We start from the raw sequence: 20,829 nt of genomic DNA, 5'->3' as shown, positions 1-20,829 counted from the left end.
CTTCGGCGGCACATTTTTTTGAATTTTTTTCCTTTTCAACGGCGTTTTTTGGGAATTTCGGATTTTTTTCGAATTTTTTCGCAATAATATTCTGAAAATAGATAAATTTTAACACATTTTGATGCAATAAAAAAATTGACCGGAGTCCCCCTTTAAAAAATTCACCTTAAATCGACCCCGTAAATCGACACCGATTGCGGGTCTCGCCGCGCTTGGGGTACTGTTGCACCCGTTTCAACTATACAAAGTAGAGATTTCCTCTTCACTTTGAACGCAGCATGATTATTTCGATAAAAAATTTTCCGAATATTTTTCGGAAAATTTTCCGACGGAAAAAAATTTCCGAAAAAAAATTCGGAAAATCGGAAAAATCGAGAACTCGATTTTCCGATTCCGACCAAGCCTGTTTTGTACGAATTTAAAGTTTGCTATTTTCACTAAGAATGTCAAAAAACGATACTTTTTTTAAAAGATAATTTTTGTTTTGCTTATTACCAAACAAAAAAAAAACCAATCTAATTGATCCAGGACCCCTCGCGATTCAAAAAACATTTTTAATGAAAATTTTCAGCGCCTAGCTCTCCAGAAGCCTCAAATCCCAACAAACGTCCAGCCTACTCTTACAATGCTCTCATTGCAATGGCCATCCAGAATAGTCCATTTAAAGCACTCAGATTGTCTGAAATTTACGCCTATATCTCCAACAATTTCCCATATTATAAAATGGAAAATGGTGGATGGCAGAACTCTATTCGTCATAATTTGTCGCTTCGAGAGGAGTTCTACAAGGTTCAGACGACGGATGGAAAAGGTGAGCAATGGAGTCCAATTTTTTTCAAATGCACGTGTTTTCAGGAAGTTTCTGGGCAATGAACACTCAGTTAGGATCCGACGTGTACATTGGAAAAGATTGTGGAAGTCTCCGTCGAAAGAAAAATGGAAAACCTCGAAAATATTCGAAGCGGTCCAATACAGTTAGCAATCCGAATCCTATTCCCCAAATTCCAAGTTTCACTCCCTCTCCTCTTTTGGCCACTCCCTTCCCATTGTTCCTCTACATATCCCAAGCTTATGCTCAAAATCCGAATCTTCTTCCAATGATGCTCCAAAATTTCCAACACTTTAACTTCCAGAACATCCCAGCTCTTTCATTTCCATTCCCATTTTCGAATTCGAACGGAAATCCGAATTCCAGAAATTGAACTTCTTCCGTTATTGAAAATCATCGTTTTTACTGTTTTGGCTAGTTGATTTCTGTTAATAATTTTTTGTTTTTGCTACATATACGTTTGATGGAACAGTAAAAAAGTATTTAACTCCATGGGACAGATATCTGGACGTACCGTCCAACTAACAGGCGGAGACATTGTGATGGGTATTCAGAAATTCAAGAAAATACTGATTTTCGATTTTTATCATACCCAAAAATTTCTTTATTAATGTCCTTGGGTTTTCAGTTTTTAATCATTTTTATGATTTATTATAACCCAGATTCAGTAATTTAAACTTCATTTTTATCTAAAAAGTGACAAGTTTTTAACGAAAACGAAAATGCAATGTGCCGAACTTTGAAATGTCTCTGAACTTCTGTCATATTGTGGAAACTCTGTCCACAGCCTTTGTAGAAATCCGTTTGAACATGGTGAGCCAACTCGTTCCCTGCTTTCCCGTAGCATAATCATCAGACGCGGATCTATGTCGAAATCCTTTGTTTCACGACTTTCTTTCTTGGCGCACAGCCGATCTTCCCAGTAATCGAAATATCGGTTTTGAAATTCGAGGGATTCTACGCAGCACTGAAATGATGAACATGAAATGGGAGCGCAATTTAAGAAAAAGCTTACCCGCTTCATGACCATATCCCTTGATGACCATACCCGGTTTCACAAACTCAAAACCTCGAGCAAATTTTCTGCAATTTTTGAACAATTATGAAAAGAATTTACAAATTCGTACATTCTAAAATCTCAACTCTATGAACTTCGGCACTTGAAAATAGGAAAAAAAAGAACTCGCCTTTAAAATTCGAACTTTTACAAAAGTATAAAAATATTGAGAGTAAATAGGTATCAAAATAATTTCAGAAAAATAAGGGAACTTTCCAGAATCCATTCATTGATAGGATTTTCTGGAAAGTTCCCGAGAACACTTAGACGTCCATTCATTTAGGTCGTCGTGGAGAAAACTGAGCTAGGTGTGTGTACTAATGAGCTACTAGGGGACGAATCGATTTTTGCAGCTGCGTCTCTCACGTTCTTGTGCTCTCTCCGCTGTCCTCTGTGTCCGTCCTCTGTGTCCACCACCGTCATCCCTTAATATATACGCACACACATACACACACACACACACACACACACGGAAAGACTAAGTTGGTTATATACGAGCAGGCAATGGCAACGACCTCAAATTGCCCTCAACGGAGAGGTTGAGGGAAAATAGAGACAGTGGAAAAATCTTGAAATCCCTTGAAATCTCCAAATATCTCCAAAGAAAATCTCCAAAGAAATCTCCAAAAATCTCCAAATCTCCAAAATCTCCCTTGAAATCTCCAAATCATAATTTTGTTGTAATTTTGAAATTCTGGAGCTTCAGAAAACGGTGTATTGGCGTTAGAACAAGTATGAAACAACAGACGACAAAATACATTTATAAAATTTTTAAAAACTCACATTATTAGGGTACTCCTGATTCTTCAGATTTTTTTTCATTCAACCTTTAGATTGATTCCCGAAACCCATTTCCCCTAAATTCACTTTTTTTTGCGAAACATGAAAAACTAATTTTTTGAAACCCAACCCATTCAAAAATTCCAGGTGTTCAATCCCCCACATCCGTTTGAAACGGGACCACTCACATTTAGCATTATGATAATCAAATTGTGATAATTATTTTTTCCTCAGAATTCACCATAACAAATAGGCCAAACAAACCAAAGCCATCCAGAGCAAGGTGAGTTTTTTTCTTTTTTTTGTGGAGTATTCGGAGGCTGTTTATCAAACTAAAATAAAATTTAAATATCTAATGTTCTGCTTGTAATAGGAAATTTATATCGAAAATTCGTAAAAAAAATACTTATTATCATGAATTTCAATAAATTGACATCGAAAAAAAGTATGATTAGACTGAAAATAAAATTCAGAAATCAGTGTTCCGTTTTCAAATTGATCCCAAATTTTGAATCTGCGCTATCTTTTCATGTTGAAACTGTAAAAAAGGATTTTCCCATTTCCTCCAAAATCTATTTTGATAAACTTTGCTGATTCAATTAGTTTTCATAATTCTTGAGAGCAATTTTCAAATACTTTAGTACCATACTTGCAACGGCCCGGCCCGGCCCGTCTCGGCCCGGGTTTTCGGAAAAAAATATTTTCCTGTCTTTTCAAAAATTTTTTCGGGCTCAACAGAATATAAATTTTCTGTCAGGTAAAACAATTTTCAAGATAAAAGTGTCTATAAAAAATAACTATTTTCACAAAAAAATTGAAAAAATTTCTGAAATTTCAATTTTTTTCAAATTTGAAAAAAACAGGCCCGCTGGGATTTGCGAAAAAAAAGATTTAAAAAAAAGATTTGCGAATAGACAAATTTACTAATAGTAAAACTCGAAACCTGCTAGAAGGAAATGAAGAAAATATGAAACACACTTTTTTTGGAATCCCAAAAAAGGGGATTCCCGTTTCAGAATTTTGTGAAGTTTTTGTCTATCAATTAGGATCCGAAGTGTACATTGGGAAAGAGTGCGGAAGTTTCCGTCAAAAGAAAAATGAGAAACGAATGTATTCCAAGCGTTCCAATACAATGACGAATCCGAATCCACTTCCCCAGATTCCAAATTTCACCCCTTCTCCCCTTTTGCCCACTCTCTTCCCATGCCTATCCCAAGCTTATGCTCAGAATCGTATTCTCATTTCAATGATGCTCTTCTATTTCCATTCCCATTGAATATTGCCTCGAGTTTGAACGGAAATCAGAATTCCAAAAATTGAAAATTTCCCGTTGTTGAAAATTATCGTTTTTACTGTTTTGGCTAGTTGGTTTTTGTTAATGAATGTTTTATTTCTGCCCAATTGTCGGCGAAAACCGTGACAAATTTAACTCCTTAGAACAGACATCTGGACGTCGAAAGTTCAAACACAGAGAGTTCAAGCACCACTTTTCGTCGGATCTTTTAAAAGTCGATGAAAAATTACAGTTTCAGAAAACCAAAAATTGTTTATAGATAGTCTTCAAAATGGATTATTACATAGCATTCTGTTTCTAAAACTGCACGCTCTCCCACAAAACATTTCCGAACTGCAAATTAATTTTTGATCTACAGAAAAAAAGTTTGGCGCGATCACAATTGCAGGTCTAAAAACATAATTTCAGAATTTTTTATCTGATTTTGTGGAGTTCCAAGATGATTCAAATGATTTTTAAAAAATTAATTATTGGTTATAGATTCATGTATGGTCGTTTTCCGGAAGAAAAAATGTCAAAAATGGTCATTTTTTGAAAGTTTTTTACAGAAAAAATCTATCTCCTCTTTCAGTTTTTGACATTTTCAAAGAGTCTATAGCTCAAAAAAACCCCAATATTNTCTCTACATTTTCTATAAATGAATTTTTAAATTTGTCTGATAAAACTTTTTTATAATCAAAAAATTGCACAAAATCGCATGTCTGCGTTGTTTTTTGATTATAAAAAAAGTTTTATCAGACGTATTAAAAATTCGTCCATAGAAAATGTAGAGAAAATAATTGCGGTTTTTTTGAGCTATATAACTCCTAGAAATGTCAAAAACTGAAAGAGGAGATAGATTTTTCTGTAAAAAACTTTCAAAAATGACAATTTTTGTCATTTTTTCTACCGGAAAAGGACCATACATGAATCTATCTTGGAACTCCACAAAAATCAGATAAAAAAATCTGAAACTATGTTTTTACACCTGCAATTGTGATCGCGCCAAACTTTTATTCTGTAGATCAAAAATTAATTTGCAGTTCGGAAATGTTCTGTGGGAGAGCGTGAATTGGAAAAATTCGGATAACAATGAAACAAAATCTTTGAAATTTCAATGCCAAACTATTTCGACCAAAAAATTTAATTTAAAGAATTCCAAACATTCAGATTAAAACGTTTTAATACCTAAATTGAAATAGTATCGTTTTCTAACAAAAATATATGAGCAATTGAGAAAAATCGCTATATTTTTTACAGTTTTTTGATTCTCACTTTATGTGAAAAACTTTTCTGATTGGATTACTGACAAATAGTGTGACCCAAAATTTTTAAAAATTCAAGTTCAATATGAACACATTTTGAAATATGCAATTAAACGCATTGAAATTCAACCAAAAGTGTCAAACTAATAACACAGAAACTGAGAAACACAAAGTATTGAACAATTCTACTATTTTCCCTCCATATCTTAATGATGCTTTCTCAAATGTACAAAAAATTGGAACCCAATTTATAATTTGTGCTTCATGATTCTCAAAACGTGTATCCACACATGGAGTATTTTTGGGAATTCCAATGTTTCACATAACCTACGCAAACTGTTTAAAACAGTTTCGTAAGTTGATATCAATATTTTGAACAAAAATAATTTTTCAGGGTTACGGTATGCCATCGCGCCGAGAAGGGGGCGTGGCCTATGGGTACCATGGTGAAAAGTCTTAAAGTAGCCCCTATACCCATCAAATAAAACATCAGACTCCTAGGACCATTTTGATTTTTTCCATTGCCACGGTGTTTTCGAGTTTCTCAGAGATTGTGTCTTAACATATGAAATGTTTCTAATATCAAGAAAAACAGTCTTGCTTTTTATAATTTTCTGATAATATTTACAAGAACCGTGATATGTTGGGTCAAAGCTGACAGTTTAGGAGAAATTATGGGTCTCCAGAAATTCAGAAAAATCGTAACTTTCGATTTTTATGATTCCCAAAAAATTCTTCCTTGAAGATTTTGAGTTTTCGCTTTTTTAATCTGAAATTCACTTGCCTTCATCCCTGTGATCTTGACACTATACTGCTCCACATAAATATACGTTCACTCATGAAAAATGGCGAAAATCTCAAATTTGCAATTTCCAAAAAATATCGACCTAAAATTGAAGTTTTTTTTTTATTCGGATTACGACAACTTTCCTAAATGTTCAGCACAGTTTCAGATTATCTTTTGTGACAAGAAAAATATCAACTGTGATGGTCCGAACGGCTACAACTCTTATTGACATGATTTGAGAAAAGATAAACTTTGATTTTCGAGACGCAATGTCAGAGGAGGTAAATGCGAGCCAACTCCAGACGTTTTTGGGGATGGATTGATGTCAGCATAAGTGCTTCTTTCATCTTTTGATAATGGATGAACTTGCTTTTCCGGATGACACGTCAAACTGTCTCATTCGATACAGTAAGCTTCAAACGACTCTTGATTTCGGAACAACTGGTCACAACATTGAGCGCTTTTCATAGGATTTGACTTTTCTCTCGGACTGTAAGGAGAGAATGACTTCCGGAAAAGTTCTTTGTACCGTAACTTAACGAATTCTTGACAAATCGATTGACCACGTCTGAGGATCTCCCTTTATTCTGAGCAATCTGACAGTTTGAAAAGTTTTGGGCATTTTTGGCTGTAATTTGACCTTTTTTGAAACCAGTTAGTGGTTTTTTACGTCACATCGTTTGAACAGTCGAAGGGAAACCGAAAAGTTTAAAATTTAAGAGTATGGTGCTGAAACATGGGAAAAAATGGGGGTGAACGTATCTTTATGTGGAACCGCAAAAGTCAAAAAATTGAAAAATGAATATAAAAATATTGCTCATTCTCATTTGGGATTCGCTCTTGGTCCCAAAAGTCTTTCATATCGTACTCTTTCAAACCCCGTTTGATCATTTTCTTTTCCCGGTTCCCATCACTCTTTATTTATCTTCAAATCTTCGAATAAACGAATATATATATATATAATTCAAAGTTGAAAATTATCTGGAAAAACTGACAAGTTTTTAACGAAAGCGAAAATACCAGTAAATGGAGGGGGGCGGGTCTTTTTTTGGTTATTGAACTTCATTTTTCCCTATTTTCCAATCGCTGAAAAAAAATTGGAAAAAAAGCAAGTCTGGAAGCACTGACATGGTATCGTAGACGACAATTGCCAAACAACCCTTATCAATTATTCAAAAGTTGTGAAACATTTAAAAATGTGATGAAAAAAAAGTTATGTTTCACATGCATCAGAAATTGGCGAAATTCAGTTGAAATTCAGTTGAAATGTTACAGTGGCCACAAACCGCCTAGCAGAAATGCATACTCTGACCCTCACAATTTTTTCTTCCCTCTGATTCACACATCTAACTATATATTTCTGAGAGTCCATACGCAATCTGTGCCTTCCCCAAAACATACTACTAATAATAATTCAATTTGTGCTCTTTCTCCCCGGGAGAGAGCATTTTGCTCGTCTTCTTCTTCGTCACCCCTTCTTCTGATTACGGCGTCCTCTGCCTCCTCCTCCTTCTCATCAAATTATGCTGCTTCTACTGACATTGTCATGATTTTCTTCCCTGAATATCATATAACAACGCGCTCACCAAGTTTTGTATATTTTTTCAGTGTTTTGAAAAGTTTTTAAAAATTTAGGCTGCGAAAAACGATGAGTCACCACTTTCAACTCAAAAAATTATTAGTTTCCAATAAACGTGAAACATTATTTTCTGAAAAAAAATAGAAGATGTTCTCATAAATTTATGATTCAAAGTTGTGCCAAATTTCGGGAATTTATCGAGCAAGCTGGTTTCACCAGAGCTTGATACATTATTAATAGAAAAAATAGACAATTCCAAGTGTGGAGCACTAATACCCAATGGGTTTTTTTCAATTAGTGAAGCTTCTTGACTTGTTTTTTCTTTTTTTCCGGGGTTTTTAATGATTGAATGATTGGTTTATTTGTCTTCAACAAGAGATATTTCAAAAAAAAAATAATTTTTTGAACAAATTGTTTTGAGTGATCCAAAGTTTCGAAAATTCCCGTTTCTGATTTTTGTGAATTTCGGAACAAAATTTGTTGATTGATAAAATATTTGTTGAAATTGATTCTTTGAATTCCCGCCAAAGCTGAATTATCTAGGTCAAAACTAGGAAAATTGTTTGGATTGAAGTCTCCAAAGTTTCAATTTATACGCGAATTCGAATTTCAGCGTTTCTAAAATTCCAGAATTTAAAAAAACGATTGCTTAATGTGAAGAAATGAGCATTTGCAAAGCAATCAGAACCGATTTTTGAAAAAATACAGGAACTACGAAACGGAAAAAAACTGTCCACAATTGAATTGTAATTGTTCAATAAGCGATTTTTGAAATTTTCAAATTTCAATTTACTCGGGCGTCGCCGGCAACTTCTGGCCGGAGGCTGGTCGGCTTCAGGACGGAACTTGGTCAGATTCCGGCAAAGACATTGAGGGAAGCCGACCAAGATCCGACAAACTACCGGCCAACTTCCGACCTCCTAACAGCAGGGGCCGATTCGGTTCGCATTTATTGATGTTTTTATAGAGAAACAGCGCATTATGTTCAACTTTATTTATTAGAAAAAAGAATTATACATGAAAATGAACAAAATTAGGGAAAAATACAGAAAAATAAGAAAACCATGATTTAGATTTTTAAATTTTGAAGATGTCGCTGTGAATCGTGACGAATATGAGAGAAGAGGCGCTGCCTGAAATGTGAATAAAATTAGATATTAATTCAGAAAATAGGAATTTACCTGATTAACTTTCTTGTCTTTCTTCGAATTTTCTGGCATCCAGTTGTTTTTTTTTTGATTTCTGGAAACAAAACTTCCAAAAATACAGTTTTTTTCAAAAAAAAATTACTTTCTAGTTGCGATATCTCCCAAGCACTTGACATTAAAAATGTTGACTTAAATTTTATTTTATCTGAAAAATTTGAATTATGACAAGAATTCAAAGAATAAATTACTTGATAAGTTTCGTACTCTTTTTTCGAGAACATCGTCTGTTATTGTCTCCGAAGTACTTGTCTGAAAAAAATGCTCCAAAAATTGAAAGGATGCAACTTTAAAACAAAGTTTTTAGGGAAACGGCAGGAAAAATAGTTTAGAAAACAAATTCAAAATGAGTGAAGCACGCGCCGCATAAGACGCAGCGCCTTCAAATTCCGGCCAAAATCCGATCATTGCTGCGGTGGGCAGCTTCTGACCAAAAGCTTACCAAGACCCGTCCAAAAGCCGAACCCCTCAACTTCCGGCCAGAAGTTGCAAGCCGACAGCCGAGTAGTAAAAACATCGTTTTGAAAATATCCGATTTTTAAAACAATTTCTGGAAAGATGTGACTGGAAATGTTAATATGTTTGTCTCTCAACTTTTTGCTTTTGTTCATTTCAAATTTAGATTTTACACTTTAAAGGTGGGGGGACAGGAGATTTTTCGTAGTTTTTTTGTAGCTAGAGTATGCATTCTACCGTCACGGTGTACAAAACTTAATGTCACTCTGCGTACAGCTGTCGTCCTCGCCTTTATGTATGCAATCGGGCGGCCGCTTTCTCTTTGCCCGTGTAGCTCAGTCGGTTGCGGCGCCGCTACTCTGGCCCCAAAAATCCCTCGTAAAATCTCCTGTCCCCCCACCTTTAAAGAAAAAAATTTCATTGAAGCTTCAAAATTTTTGGATGGTTATGTAGAAAACATGAAACGCAGTTTTTTTTCAATTTAAAGGTACAAGATTTTCCGCTTCAGATTTTTCTGATTGATTATGTCAAATCAATCTGATTCGATCTATGCAGAAATTATTGAAAATATGAAACGGAAAAAACTGTGTTTCAAAATATCCAAATCTTTTTTAAAAGGTTTGTAGGCTGATCAAACCAAATGTAACTTACGAAAACCAATAGCACGATTGATATAACAATGTCACAGTATGATAGTCGCAAAGACTGGAACCTTCCAGAAAGTTACGGGTTATTCGTTAAAAATTCCTTTGAAATTAAGAAACTTTGGATTATTTTGGACAATTTTGGAATTGAGGTCGGGGAAAGTCCTTTTTTTTGAAGATTGGTCTGCAATAATTCAATTTAGTAGCTAATAAAATATCATAAATTAGAAACAGTATTTTGTTAGATAAGCAAAAGTTCCGAAAAATGATATTTCGACATTTGAAAAATAGCAGAAATGCATTGAAATTTGAAAACAAAAACCTTGAAGGAAATAATGAAATATCAAAGAAAATCGGGAAAAATACAGAAAATGCGACATGGAAAAATTTTGTTTCAAAATATCCAAAAAATTTTGAAATTAAGATTTTATGGTACATAAGGAAAACCCACAATTGAAAAATTTAATGCTCATTCTTCGTTTTAATTCCAAACTTGTTTTCACACATTTCCAAGAAATCGCTGAAGTTCTAAGACTGTTAGATGGGAATATAGAAAATCCGAAACACACACTTTTTTTAAATTCAGTTAAAAAATTTCTGTTTCACATTTTTGTGAATTTTGTAACAGAATGTCTAGATGTTACACTGTAAGCCTTATCAGTTTCTCTCTCACAAAAGAGTACCCGTTGAGAAATGATAGTAGAGTACCTCCAGTGGAAGATTATGGGAGTTTTCTCCCCCTCTCTCTCTCTCTCCCTTTCTCCACCTCTTCAACCTAAAAATTCTTTCAATCTATATCTCTGTGTAGTTGTAGTACACTTCAAAAGAAATGTCGCGTCAAATGCCAAAAATTCCTTGGCTCTCGTCCTCCTTGAAAAAAAACGAAATTTTGCATATGCTGCTCTTTTCCATCTCCTTTTTGTGTGCTTTGTTCACAAATATGTGTCTACTACCATCCATATCCATATGTGTCCAAAAACTCTTTTTTCGTGTCCCCATCTCCAAATTCTCCATGTTTCACATGCTGATAAAAATGTGAAAGATGAGCAAGAACACTTGGTCAACCCCCTGCTAGAGAATATGGTCCATTGGGAATTGAGAGGAAGGAGTCGAAGGGACATTGTGTGGGACATTCTTTGACTTTTCTTCATTCATTTGTTTCTGATTTTTTGATTTTGAAATTCGATAGGTTTCAGCTTAAAATATTGATCCTAGTTTAAGATCGTACCTAGAATAATTGCTGTTCTAAGCCGTCTAGATGACCTATTAAAAAATCATATGAGCAATACAAAGAAAAAAGTTTAGGGTCCCAGAAAAGTAGTTACGAACGTTCGATTTATCTGAAAGTGTACGTCTGAAAACCGTAATTTCAGGTCCAGCAGTCTATTTTTTTCAAATTGGTCTCTGATATTAGACAACCCAGACATTGGAAATACCAAATTGGCTCAACCCCATTTTTAGCATTTTCGACTTATTTTGGGCGTTTCCGGTTTTCTCTCATTAAGTTTGCTCAATGAGCACTAAATTTAGATTTTTTCTAGTTTTTTTTTTCTGCTACCCATTCAGCTTCAAGTTCGAACTGTTACCATTTTTTCTTAATTTTCAGTTAAAAGTCGATTTTCAAAATAGTTCAGCAATTCTCATAATTATTTCAAGTTTATCCAATCATGTCATTCTAGTAGCAACGGAAAATTGCGACTATAATTAAGAAATTGAATTTGCGGAATTTTGGCATGAAATTCACAAGAATGTGAAACGGAAACTTTCGAAATTGTGAACATTTGAAAAAGTGTGTTTCAGGTTTGTTATTTTTTCATCTAAACATTTCAGGACTTCGGTAAACTAAATAGAATATTTGAATTTTCGAATTGAAACGAGGAATGAACATAAGGAAGTTTCAAATTTACAATTTATTTTTTGATAATTAGGAAATTCTGGTACTTCAGGAAACGGTCCTTGAAATTAGAAAAAAAAGAAAGCGCAGAACAACAGGGGTCATGTTTTAAAGTTGGGGGGATAGGAGATTTTTAGTAGGATTTTTGTAGCCAGGGTATGCATTCTACCGTAACGGTGTACAACGCTTAATGACACTCTGCGTACAGCTGTCGTCCTCACCCTTATGTTTACCACCAGGCGCCCGCTCCTCCTTTTCCCCTGTGGTTCAGTCGGTAGCGGTGCCGCACCTTCAATACTCCCCTCGACAAGCTCAACTCCTCGAGGGCACATTTTAATGGAATTTCTAGAACATTTTTTTTTCATGCCCCCTCCCCCTTTTTTTTAATGTAAAATCTCATATTTGTAGCGTTATTTCCAACATTAATAGGACTGGATAAAATCATTCATGACAACAATTCTCTCTTTTTTATAAATATTCTTGTCAAAACTCAGTACCGAAAAGAATTCTAGACATTTCCTAGGAAAAATTTAACTTTCAGACCCACAAACCTTCTGAAATACTTAGAAGTTTGACAAATGATCGTATAACGAATTTTTTACCATTTCACAATTTTCCTAAAATTTTTAAAGCTATTTGTTATTACTAATTTAGAGGTTGGTTGTGCGAACCTGTCATTCATTCTATCAAAAATGTTGTTTCCTCTTTAATTCCACTAGAAAACAAAACGAATCATTTTCACTGGGATTCTGTTTTTTTTTCTTTGTCTCCTCCTCTTTTTTCTTCGTTTCCATCGTCCAATTTGTCAAATGTTCGCAACTCAAAACACTATTTCGTTTAAGAATAAGAAATGAGTAAAACGAAGGAAAAGGACGGGGAAGAGAAATAGAAAGAAATTCCTTCAACCTCTTCGTTTTGTTCAAATCTGTACACAACAGATGTTTTTTTCTAAATTTCCCGTTTCATCGTTGTTTTACAAAGTTATCAAATTCATATTGAATTTAATCAGTCGAAATTCTCAGAATCTCCTAAAACTTTGAAAAGCTTTACCATAATTTTGAGCGACTTTTTTTAAAGTCCAATTTTTTTTTCATTTTGTCCGGTACTTCTGATTTCCATGACTTTCGAAATTTACCCATCGAAAAACTCCCGATCCCATTTATATGTAAATTCAGAATTTTTGCGAAACAGGAAAATTTTTTTTTTGAAACCCAACCCATTCAAAAATTCCAGGTATTCAATCCCCCACACATCCGTTTGAAACGGGACCCTCTACCTTTGGCAATATGATATCCGAATTGTGATTCTTCTTTCATTTTTCTTCTTGGAATTCAAAAGGTCAAACACACCGACGCCATCCGGAGAGGATTCTGGAACAAGGTGAGTTTTTTTTCAGTTGTTTTTTTCTCGAAAAAAGTGTAATGGAGTTTATTTAGAGTCTGAATGTAAAACTAGAGTAAATATTGTAAACTTAATGTTCCGCTTGAAACATAATTTTTTGTTAAAATCAGAAAAAAATAGTAGTGACCAGAATAAATTTCACTGATTGACTATCTCAGTGAGTCTGTTTTATTAATTTTTTTATAAAAGTACACAAACTATAAACTATTAGAATAAATTTCCTTCAATTGTTCGTATTGACTTTTTCAATGAACCTTTGTTTTAATACAAAAATTAGTAGAATAGCACTCACATGGTAATGAAAAAGTCGAGCTGTAAATCAAAAAGATGGGAAAATTGTTTTGAAGTTATATTAGCAATCATATTGATCTACATTCTTGGATTCTCGCTTTGTTGTCATATTGAAATTGTGAAAATATGCTGGTCCTAGTTTCTCCAAATTATTTTTTAAAAATAGGCTTCTCTGGTTCAGTTAGTTTTCATAATTATTCACAATGACAGAATTTATATACCTTTTCTAGGAAAATGTTGGAAATTGAAGTATTCACAAAATAATCAGAATGGATTTTCAAAATTGTTAAAATGAAATCTAGAAAATGTGAAACACTGTGTTTTTTTAAAATTTTTTTGCGTTCCAGCCAAAGTAAAAGAAAACTTTTCTAGGTATTTTTTTCCTAAAAGTTTTTTACATAAACTATTGTGTTTTATTCATAAAATAATTTTTTGTGGAAATCAGAATCTACTAGCTCAGGAAATAATGTTCCGTATACTTTTTTCAATGGTCCCCATTTTCTCCAAATAACTTTTTTTGAAATATACTTTTCTGTTTCAGTTACTTTTCTTGATTCTTGAGAACAATTTTCAAACACTTTTCTTTTTATTTTGATCTGCATAATTCTGTTAATCCCATTTTTGTTTAGCCATACTGAGATTCTACGGTGTTTAAAGTTTAAAAAGTGCAATTACTAGTGTTTCCGGAATTTCAGTATTTCTCACAATTCCTAGAACATCTATCAACATTTTTTTTTCATTCAAATGTGCAGCTTATGATTATGACCTAGTATTTAAATGTTAAGTTTGAACCAAATTAACATTTAAATACTAGGTCATAATCAGAGAAACTGAATTCATACATTAACATGTTTTAACTTTTCGAAATACTTGATTTAACAATTTCAATAATACTCATCGAACTCATCGAAATAATAATACTCATCGAAATACGACTTGTAAGCGAAACTGGAAAATTTTAAGTTTTTTCGAAAGGTAATATTTCTCTGTATCAACATTGTCACTTCTTCAAAACCAAAATAACCACCTCGGTACCGCGATAGGTCCATACTACTCAAACTTGAAATATTAAAATTCTCAGCTTAACATTATCCACATTTCCATATATTAGGTTGGTAAAAAAGTTTCTTCCTTTTTGGGAGGGTTCTTTCTGAGCTTCGGTTTCTAGTTATCAAAGTGGCGTACCAGGCCAGATTTTTTTTTGCTGGAGAGCTGTGTTCAGTGTCTATTAGATCCTTGATTTTCTAATTTTTATCTCACTTCGTGTTGGAGAAATGACGATTCTTTTGGTCCATATCCCAATGTACATAAGCAACATGCCTATACTTTTATTTTTATTTGGTCTTCAAAAACCCGTTATTCACAAGCAATTGGTGAAGTTATATAAGGGACGTGTTCGGTCATCGCCTACAGTTTGCCTTTGGTTCAAAAAATTTCGCATATGGGAGAACCGGTTAAAAGATGCCAACGGCCCAGTGAGTTGGATCTCGATCAATTGCTAAAAGTCATGAAGTCGCATTCACTTCAAACAACTTGTAAAATCTCAAAGGCATTGTCGGTTAGCCAACTAAGTGTTGTGAACAGATTGAAGTATTTTGGCAACTTCAAGAACTGGATCGATTCTTACCCCATGCTTTGAAGGACTACGATATGGCTTTGAAGGACTACGATATTCCAAGTGGACATGAGCATGTTTCTCCTATCATTCCTTCGCACGTTCAGTTAGGTGGGGGATCTAATTACCGTAGATGATAAATGGGTAAGTTACTCTATTAATGTGTGGAAAGGTCAGTTGATTGCCAAAGAACAGCTAGCTCTGGACGTCTCGAAACCTAAATTTTACGTGAAAACGGGGATGCTATGTATTTGGTGGTTTTTCAATGGGATGGAGTCTGGGAACTTTTAGATGAAGGTACCACTATAACTGCCGCATTGTATAGTTTCTAATTGGAGAAGTTGAATTTGACAGCCGAATCAAAACGAGGGGAAAAAACGAAAGTCCGCTTCCAGCGCGACAATGCGAGACCACCTGTGACTAGAGGAAGGCTCTTGAACGTCATCTTCATAGAAAATACTTCAATTGAAAAGTTGACACAAAAAAAGGAGTTGACCCACATTTTCAATCGCAGCTCTCGTCGTTCAGGTCCGATGTCATCAAGAAATTACCAGAGCGTTACCAGACAACTCACAATGCTCATGGACGTTACTTTCATTGATCTTGCCCCCTCTGCTTTTAGGAAAATCTGATCAAAAATTTTGCCAAAAAAGGAAGAAACTTTCTTACCAACCTAATAGTTTAACCAACCAGAAAAGGAGGCTAGAAAAAAACAAAGCAGCCCAACCCTTTTTATTGTTTTTTTTTTCTTTCCAAAAGCAACATGTTCTCTTTCTTGTTCTTCTCATAATATGCCCCCGGGTGAGAAAAATATGAAAATGGCTGGAACAAGAAAAAAGAGAACGAAAAAAAAGCCGCGCCTCCTTTTTACACCAAAAGCGGCAGTTTTGATATAGAAGTTTCTGGAAACTTTCAGCTTCTTCTTCCCCTATGGACCCTTTTTTCTTCTTTATCTTTTCTTTTTTTCTTCGAGTTAGGGGTAGGGAGGTCATGAGTAGATATATTGTAACAGGAAACAAATGGAGCAAGAAAAATGAAATTTCCTGTAGGATCCTTTTTTCTGTTGACATTGTTTCGATTTCATTTTGAAGAAGAAGTCACATGGGATGACATCGTCACAGAATTTTTTTTGGATTACTGTAGTTTTTGTTGAAAAAGTTACAACATAAACTTTTTCTCTTTCAGTTATAGCAGAAAACAGTGAAAAAAGAAAAGCAATATTGTTACAAAAATCAACGGAAAAACCAGATTTTTATACATATTTTTAGAATGTTTTTAGAATTTCCGTTAAATTTTTCTCTGTTTCAATTGGAGCAGAATGAAGAACGTTTTAACTGATTTATCGATATTTGTAGGTTTTTCTTTAGTTTATCACTATTAGAAATTCAAATTTTTATTCTGTGAAAATTTCAATCAAAGTAACCACTAAATATAAAAAAGAGTTCTAGGAACTTCCAGAAATAAATTACTCTGGTCTTTATGATACGAAATGATTTTCTTTTTGAAATTAAAACCAATGTTTTTTTTTTTCTGTTTAAGTTGTAGCAGAATTGAAATTACAGTTTTGTTAACTGATGACGTGGCGTTTTTGACGATATCCTGAAAAATATACAAATTTTCAGGGAATTTTATTAATGAAATTTCCAATTTTGTAATATAGAAAACTTGTGTGAAACAGATTTTTTAACTTGAAGTTCTTCATTTTTGAAATTGATTTATTTTTTGAAATTCCACCCAAAAATAACATTGACTGAATTTCGGAATCTCCATTTTTCTATAGAAACTGCAAATCTTGGCGATTTCCAGGAGTGATAAATTTAGGAAAACATTGAAAAAACATAATATTCCGACTGGAATTTATAGCTTATCGTCAGTTTGATCGGTTTCAACAGTTTTGCTCGCAATAAAATAGTTATTTGAAACTGCACTCTTTTTCTGTGTTTTTCGAAAAAAAAAAGTTAAATATTATTCATGAAGCTGTTTAGAAAACTTCTGTGCCCCTCTTTAAAATTTTCTAAATTCCTGAAAAAGATCATTGTTTTATTTTTTATCACTGTTTCAAAGTGTTGATAAGAGTAGTGGTCCAAGCTACTGTTTGGCTTGCAGGAAAATTTTCTCCATGAAAATCGAAAGTCTAGAAATGTTTTCAGTACTAAATTTCAAACGAAAAAAAAATAAAATAAAGCTAGCTTCTTCAACTTTTTTGAGAGAATTCGAAAAAAAACTGTTTCACTGATTTCATAGATAACTGTTCCATTCACCGAAATCCAATTCTATGAGGGTTTTGAAATTTAAGAATGAGAACTTTATCGTAAGCTGTCTTCTGTTGTTATGTGCATACAGCAAAGCTCCGACCACAAAATAGTTCCCGATGCGGTTTTACAATCCAGAAACTGACAATTTTTTCAAAATTTATATATTTCGCGTTATCATTTTTTTTAAGTTTTTGACATTTTGATAAATTTTAAGAAATTTTATATTTAATTGGCCATGATCAAATTCTGGAACCTTTTTTCGCCTTTGTCAAAAATTTGTCTGTTTCGCGAAGTTTTAAAGGTAGGGGGACAGGAGATTTTTCGTAGGATTTTTGTAGCCAGAGTATGCCTTTTACCGTGGCGGTGTACAACGCTTAATGTCACTCTGCGTACAGCGGTCATCCTCGCCTTTATGTATGCATTTTGGTGCCGGCTGCCTCTTTGCCCGCGTGGCTCAGTCGGTAGCGGCGCCGCACCTTCAATACTTGTCTCGACAAGTTCAACTCCTCCAGGGGCATATTTAAACGGAATTTCGAGAACATTATATGAGGGATCCAATTAACCAGTTGCGCAATTTTTAAGCCTTTCATCTCATTTAGATGAAACTGTACAAAAAAAGTTGTCAACTACAAAATTGAAGTTCTATTTTGTGTAGTATACTCTGAAATTTTCAGACAAATCGAAAATTTTCTAAGTACTTTTGTAGGACTTCAAAGTTCATTATTTTATACGGAAAAAGATAACATTTGATTGTGAGATACTGTAGTTTTTAATGACACTATTTGGTCATTACTCGTGTTCGAAATGGACGTAGAGGCAAACAATCATCAAAATAGGCTCAAACAATACAGTAGTTCGCACTTGCACATTTCACAGGACCATCGTTTTCCATGTGCATTGATGGCCGAAGCCTACAGTAATAAAACTGTTAGAAAAAAGTCACACCTGTCACTAACAATATGACCTGCTTGCCATAATTTTACTGTTTAACTGGGTCATAAGAAATAACAAACTAACTTTCTCGTCACTGCAAGGTAAATCGAATTTCTCCCAGCGTATCTCTATTTACAAATTTGAAAATTCCGATTCTATACCACCACCCCCACTTTGCACCCACCAGCTCCGTGCAGAACCTCAAAACTTTCTATATTCGTCGTCAAATCTATAACATCCTCTCCTCTTCGTCTTCTCTGAATTCCTCTCTCTTCGTCACCAAAATCAAGAATAGAAGTCAATGAAGTCGGGCGGTCCCTCTCTCGTCCGTAACTCAATTCAATTCTTGCCTTCTGACCTTCCTCCTCCTCCTCCGACGTCTTCTTCTACTTCATTTTCCTCACCATACACTGTGTTCTTCTTTTATATTCTGAACAACGTCTTTTTTTTTCTTGTTCGTCTGAATCAGATTCTGAAACCTTCAGACGACGGATACTCAGAAGAAGGAGGAGGTGTGTACGCATCATGACACGATGGGTAAGGGAAAAACAACCACCTTTTTTTGGAATGTGGACAGAGATTTGTTGTCATTCTTTGAAGGTCCAAAAATAGGATTTAATGGTGTCAAAATCGTACCCGCTAAGTCAGCAGCCGACTTCTCGATCATATATTTCAAAATATCGTTGCAATACTGGCTTAACTAAATTCAGACTCCTATGAACGTGCTTAGTGAAACATAAATTTTTGATAATTCCGGTCTAACCTTTTTTGGCTTTCCTAGATTAATTTTTAAAACAATTGAATCAACTGGTATTCATATTGTAATACCTGTACTAGAAAGGTCACTAACGTCAACCCAATTTATCTTGCTTCTTGAACATTTTTCGTTGTTTCAAACTTTCCAGATATTTTGTAACCTAATCATTTTTTGATTCACCAATAATGGTCAAGAACTGAATAATCAAAAATTAGCAGATCCTGTTACTTCGAAAGTCATCTATTTTCATCACTTGAAAATCAAAAATTTCGGATTTCCTAAAAAATGCTATTGCAGCGCGTAGCAGAAGATGTGAGGTTTTCCAGTTTTTGTACACACATTCGGACTGCTAAAACACATCTAAATATGTTAACCATCAGACTCTGAACGGCTTTTCTAAAATCTCTTCCATAATAAACACAGAAAAAATTTCAATAATAGAATCCGGCGATATTTGCAAAAATCACTTCATTTGTTTAGTTTGTCTTTGAAGAGGCTGAAAGGTCAACGATTTTGAAAGAACTTCTAGCAATAGAGCGGGTTTGCATCTTCCCGTCTCTTAATTTGCTCTCTCTCGGCGCAGGTTTCAAATAGATTTTCAGCCGAAGCTCTCAAAAATCAAGCAAAATCTATTTACTACATTTTGTACGAATCCTTGTAATCTACAGAATTCAATTCTAAAAAAGTTCTTGTAATATTGAATAACTGAAACAGTTCCTGATAATCATGTCCCTTTAACCAACCATCAATTTTTCAGATGAGTCATCCCGGCTGGGTGATGGTCTCATTCCTCACCGAACTTTTATCTCAATCATCCAAAGGAATCGCCCAATCACTGGATAATTGTGCGAATGACACCGAAATTATCAATGCATTGCTCAAGGATAGCTATAATAAGGTACGGTGAACATGAGTGAAAAATTAATTATTTTTGGGTGGGAGGGAATTCAAATAGAGGTGTTGAAACAGGGAGTTTTCAAAGCTTTTTCGTTTCGAAGTTTGTTTTATTGAAAAAAAAACCGGCTGAAAGCCAATAATATTGAAAGAGGCGGAAACTCTTGAAGCTTTTGAAACGGAAAATAGTTTTTCCATTTAAAAACAGTTGAAAAGTTGATTTTCAGCACTACATCCCATCTCATCCCACACACGTCCGCGTCGATATGTGGGTCCAGGAAGTGACATCTGTTTCAGAACTAACACAAGATTTTGAAATTGGTAATGCATTACTTTTGTTACTTTTCATACAGTTATTTCCAGACCTCTACATCAACGAATTCTGGGAAGATCCGGCGCTTGTCTACGAGGATATGAATCCGTGTAAAAGGAATATCTCATTCGACGATAAGGTTTTGCAGAGGCTTTGGATTCCGAACACTTGTTTTATCAACTCGAAAAATGCAGCGATTCATGAGTCACCGTTTCGGTAAGGTATTAGCATAAAGGAGTAGAGATTTTGAAATCAAAAAAAAACAAGGAAATTTCCAGAAACGTCTTCCTAATGGTATTCTCGAATGGAACCCTTTGGACAAACTATCGAATGAAACTGACTGGTCCTTGTGATATGAAGTTGAAGAGATTTCCGTTTGATAAGCAGAAATGTTATCTCACTTTTGAGTCGTGAGTTATAGAAATTTCAAAAACCAAACAGAGCAATGTAGAGCTCGATGAGATCTGAAAAATTATACCTAATTCGGCGGAGCTAAGAAAATCAAAGTTCCCTTTAAAACTAAACAGTTTTCATTAATTTTGGACGCCGTTGAATGAAGTTATGCACTTTTAAAGCTGTTGTGAAGACGAATATTAAAGGT

The 20,829-nt window shown here is 34.4% G+C and overlaps 5 protein-coding genes across 5 annotated transcripts; 3 read left to right on the top strand and 2 right to left on the bottom strand.

Moving 5' to 3' along the window:
- Window positions 1-639: 639 nt before the first annotated feature.
- On the top strand, window positions 640-1,202 carry Cbr-pes-1 (the record flags this gene model as incomplete). Its single annotated transcript, XM_002648414.2, has 2 exons — window positions 640-811; window positions 856-1,202. 2 exons carry the CDS (start codon window positions 640-642, stop codon window positions 1,200-1,202), a joined length of 519 nt encoding a protein of 172 aa, XP_002648460.2.
- Window positions 1,203-1,514: 312 nt separating this feature from the next.
- CBG24735 lies at window positions 1,515-1,859 on the bottom strand (the record flags this gene model as incomplete). Its single annotated transcript, XM_002648413.1, has 2 exons — window positions 1,515-1,796; window positions 1,845-1,859. 2 exons carry the CDS (start codon window positions 1,857-1,859, stop codon window positions 1,515-1,517), a joined length of 297 nt encoding a protein of 98 aa, XP_002648459.1.
- Window positions 1,860-8,639: 6,780 nt separating this feature from the next.
- Window positions 8,640-9,292, bottom strand: CBG24734 (the record flags this gene model as incomplete). Its single annotated transcript, XM_002648412.1, has 5 exons — window positions 8,640-8,703; window positions 8,752-8,812; window positions 8,861-8,923; window positions 8,967-9,027; window positions 9,218-9,292. The coding sequence occupies 5 exons, from the start codon at window positions 9,290-9,292 to the stop codon at window positions 8,640-8,642; spliced, it is 324 nt and encodes a 107-aa protein (XP_002648458.1).
- An 848-nt stretch (window positions 9,293-10,140) lies between these two features.
- On the top strand, window positions 10,141-10,332 carry CBG26748 (the record flags this gene model as incomplete). Its single annotated transcript, XM_045244972.1, has 1 exon — window positions 10,141-10,332. The coding sequence occupies one exon, from the start codon at window positions 10,141-10,143 to the stop codon at window positions 10,330-10,332; it is 192 nt and encodes a 63-aa protein (XP_045100744.1).
- A 9,446-nt stretch (window positions 10,333-19,778) lies between these two features.
- On the top strand, window positions 19,779-20,642 carry CBG24733 (the record flags this gene model as incomplete). Its single annotated transcript, XM_002648411.2, has 4 exons — window positions 19,779-19,919; window positions 20,143-20,236; window positions 20,279-20,444; window positions 20,507-20,642. 4 exons carry the CDS (start codon window positions 19,779-19,781, stop codon window positions 20,640-20,642), a joined length of 537 nt encoding a protein of 178 aa, XP_002648457.2.
- Between the last annotated feature and the right edge of the window lie 187 nt (window positions 20,643-20,829).

This window comes from Caenorhabditis briggsae (genome assembly GCF_000004555.2).
Source record: "Caenorhabditis briggsae complete genome, chrIV, whole genome shotgun sequence".
NCBI lineage: Eukaryota > Metazoa > Nematoda > Chromadorea > Rhabditida > Rhabditidae > Caenorhabditis > Caenorhabditis briggsae.
Note: the sequence above shows the minus strand (reverse complement) of the source record. Positions and strands in the feature narration are given on the sequence as shown.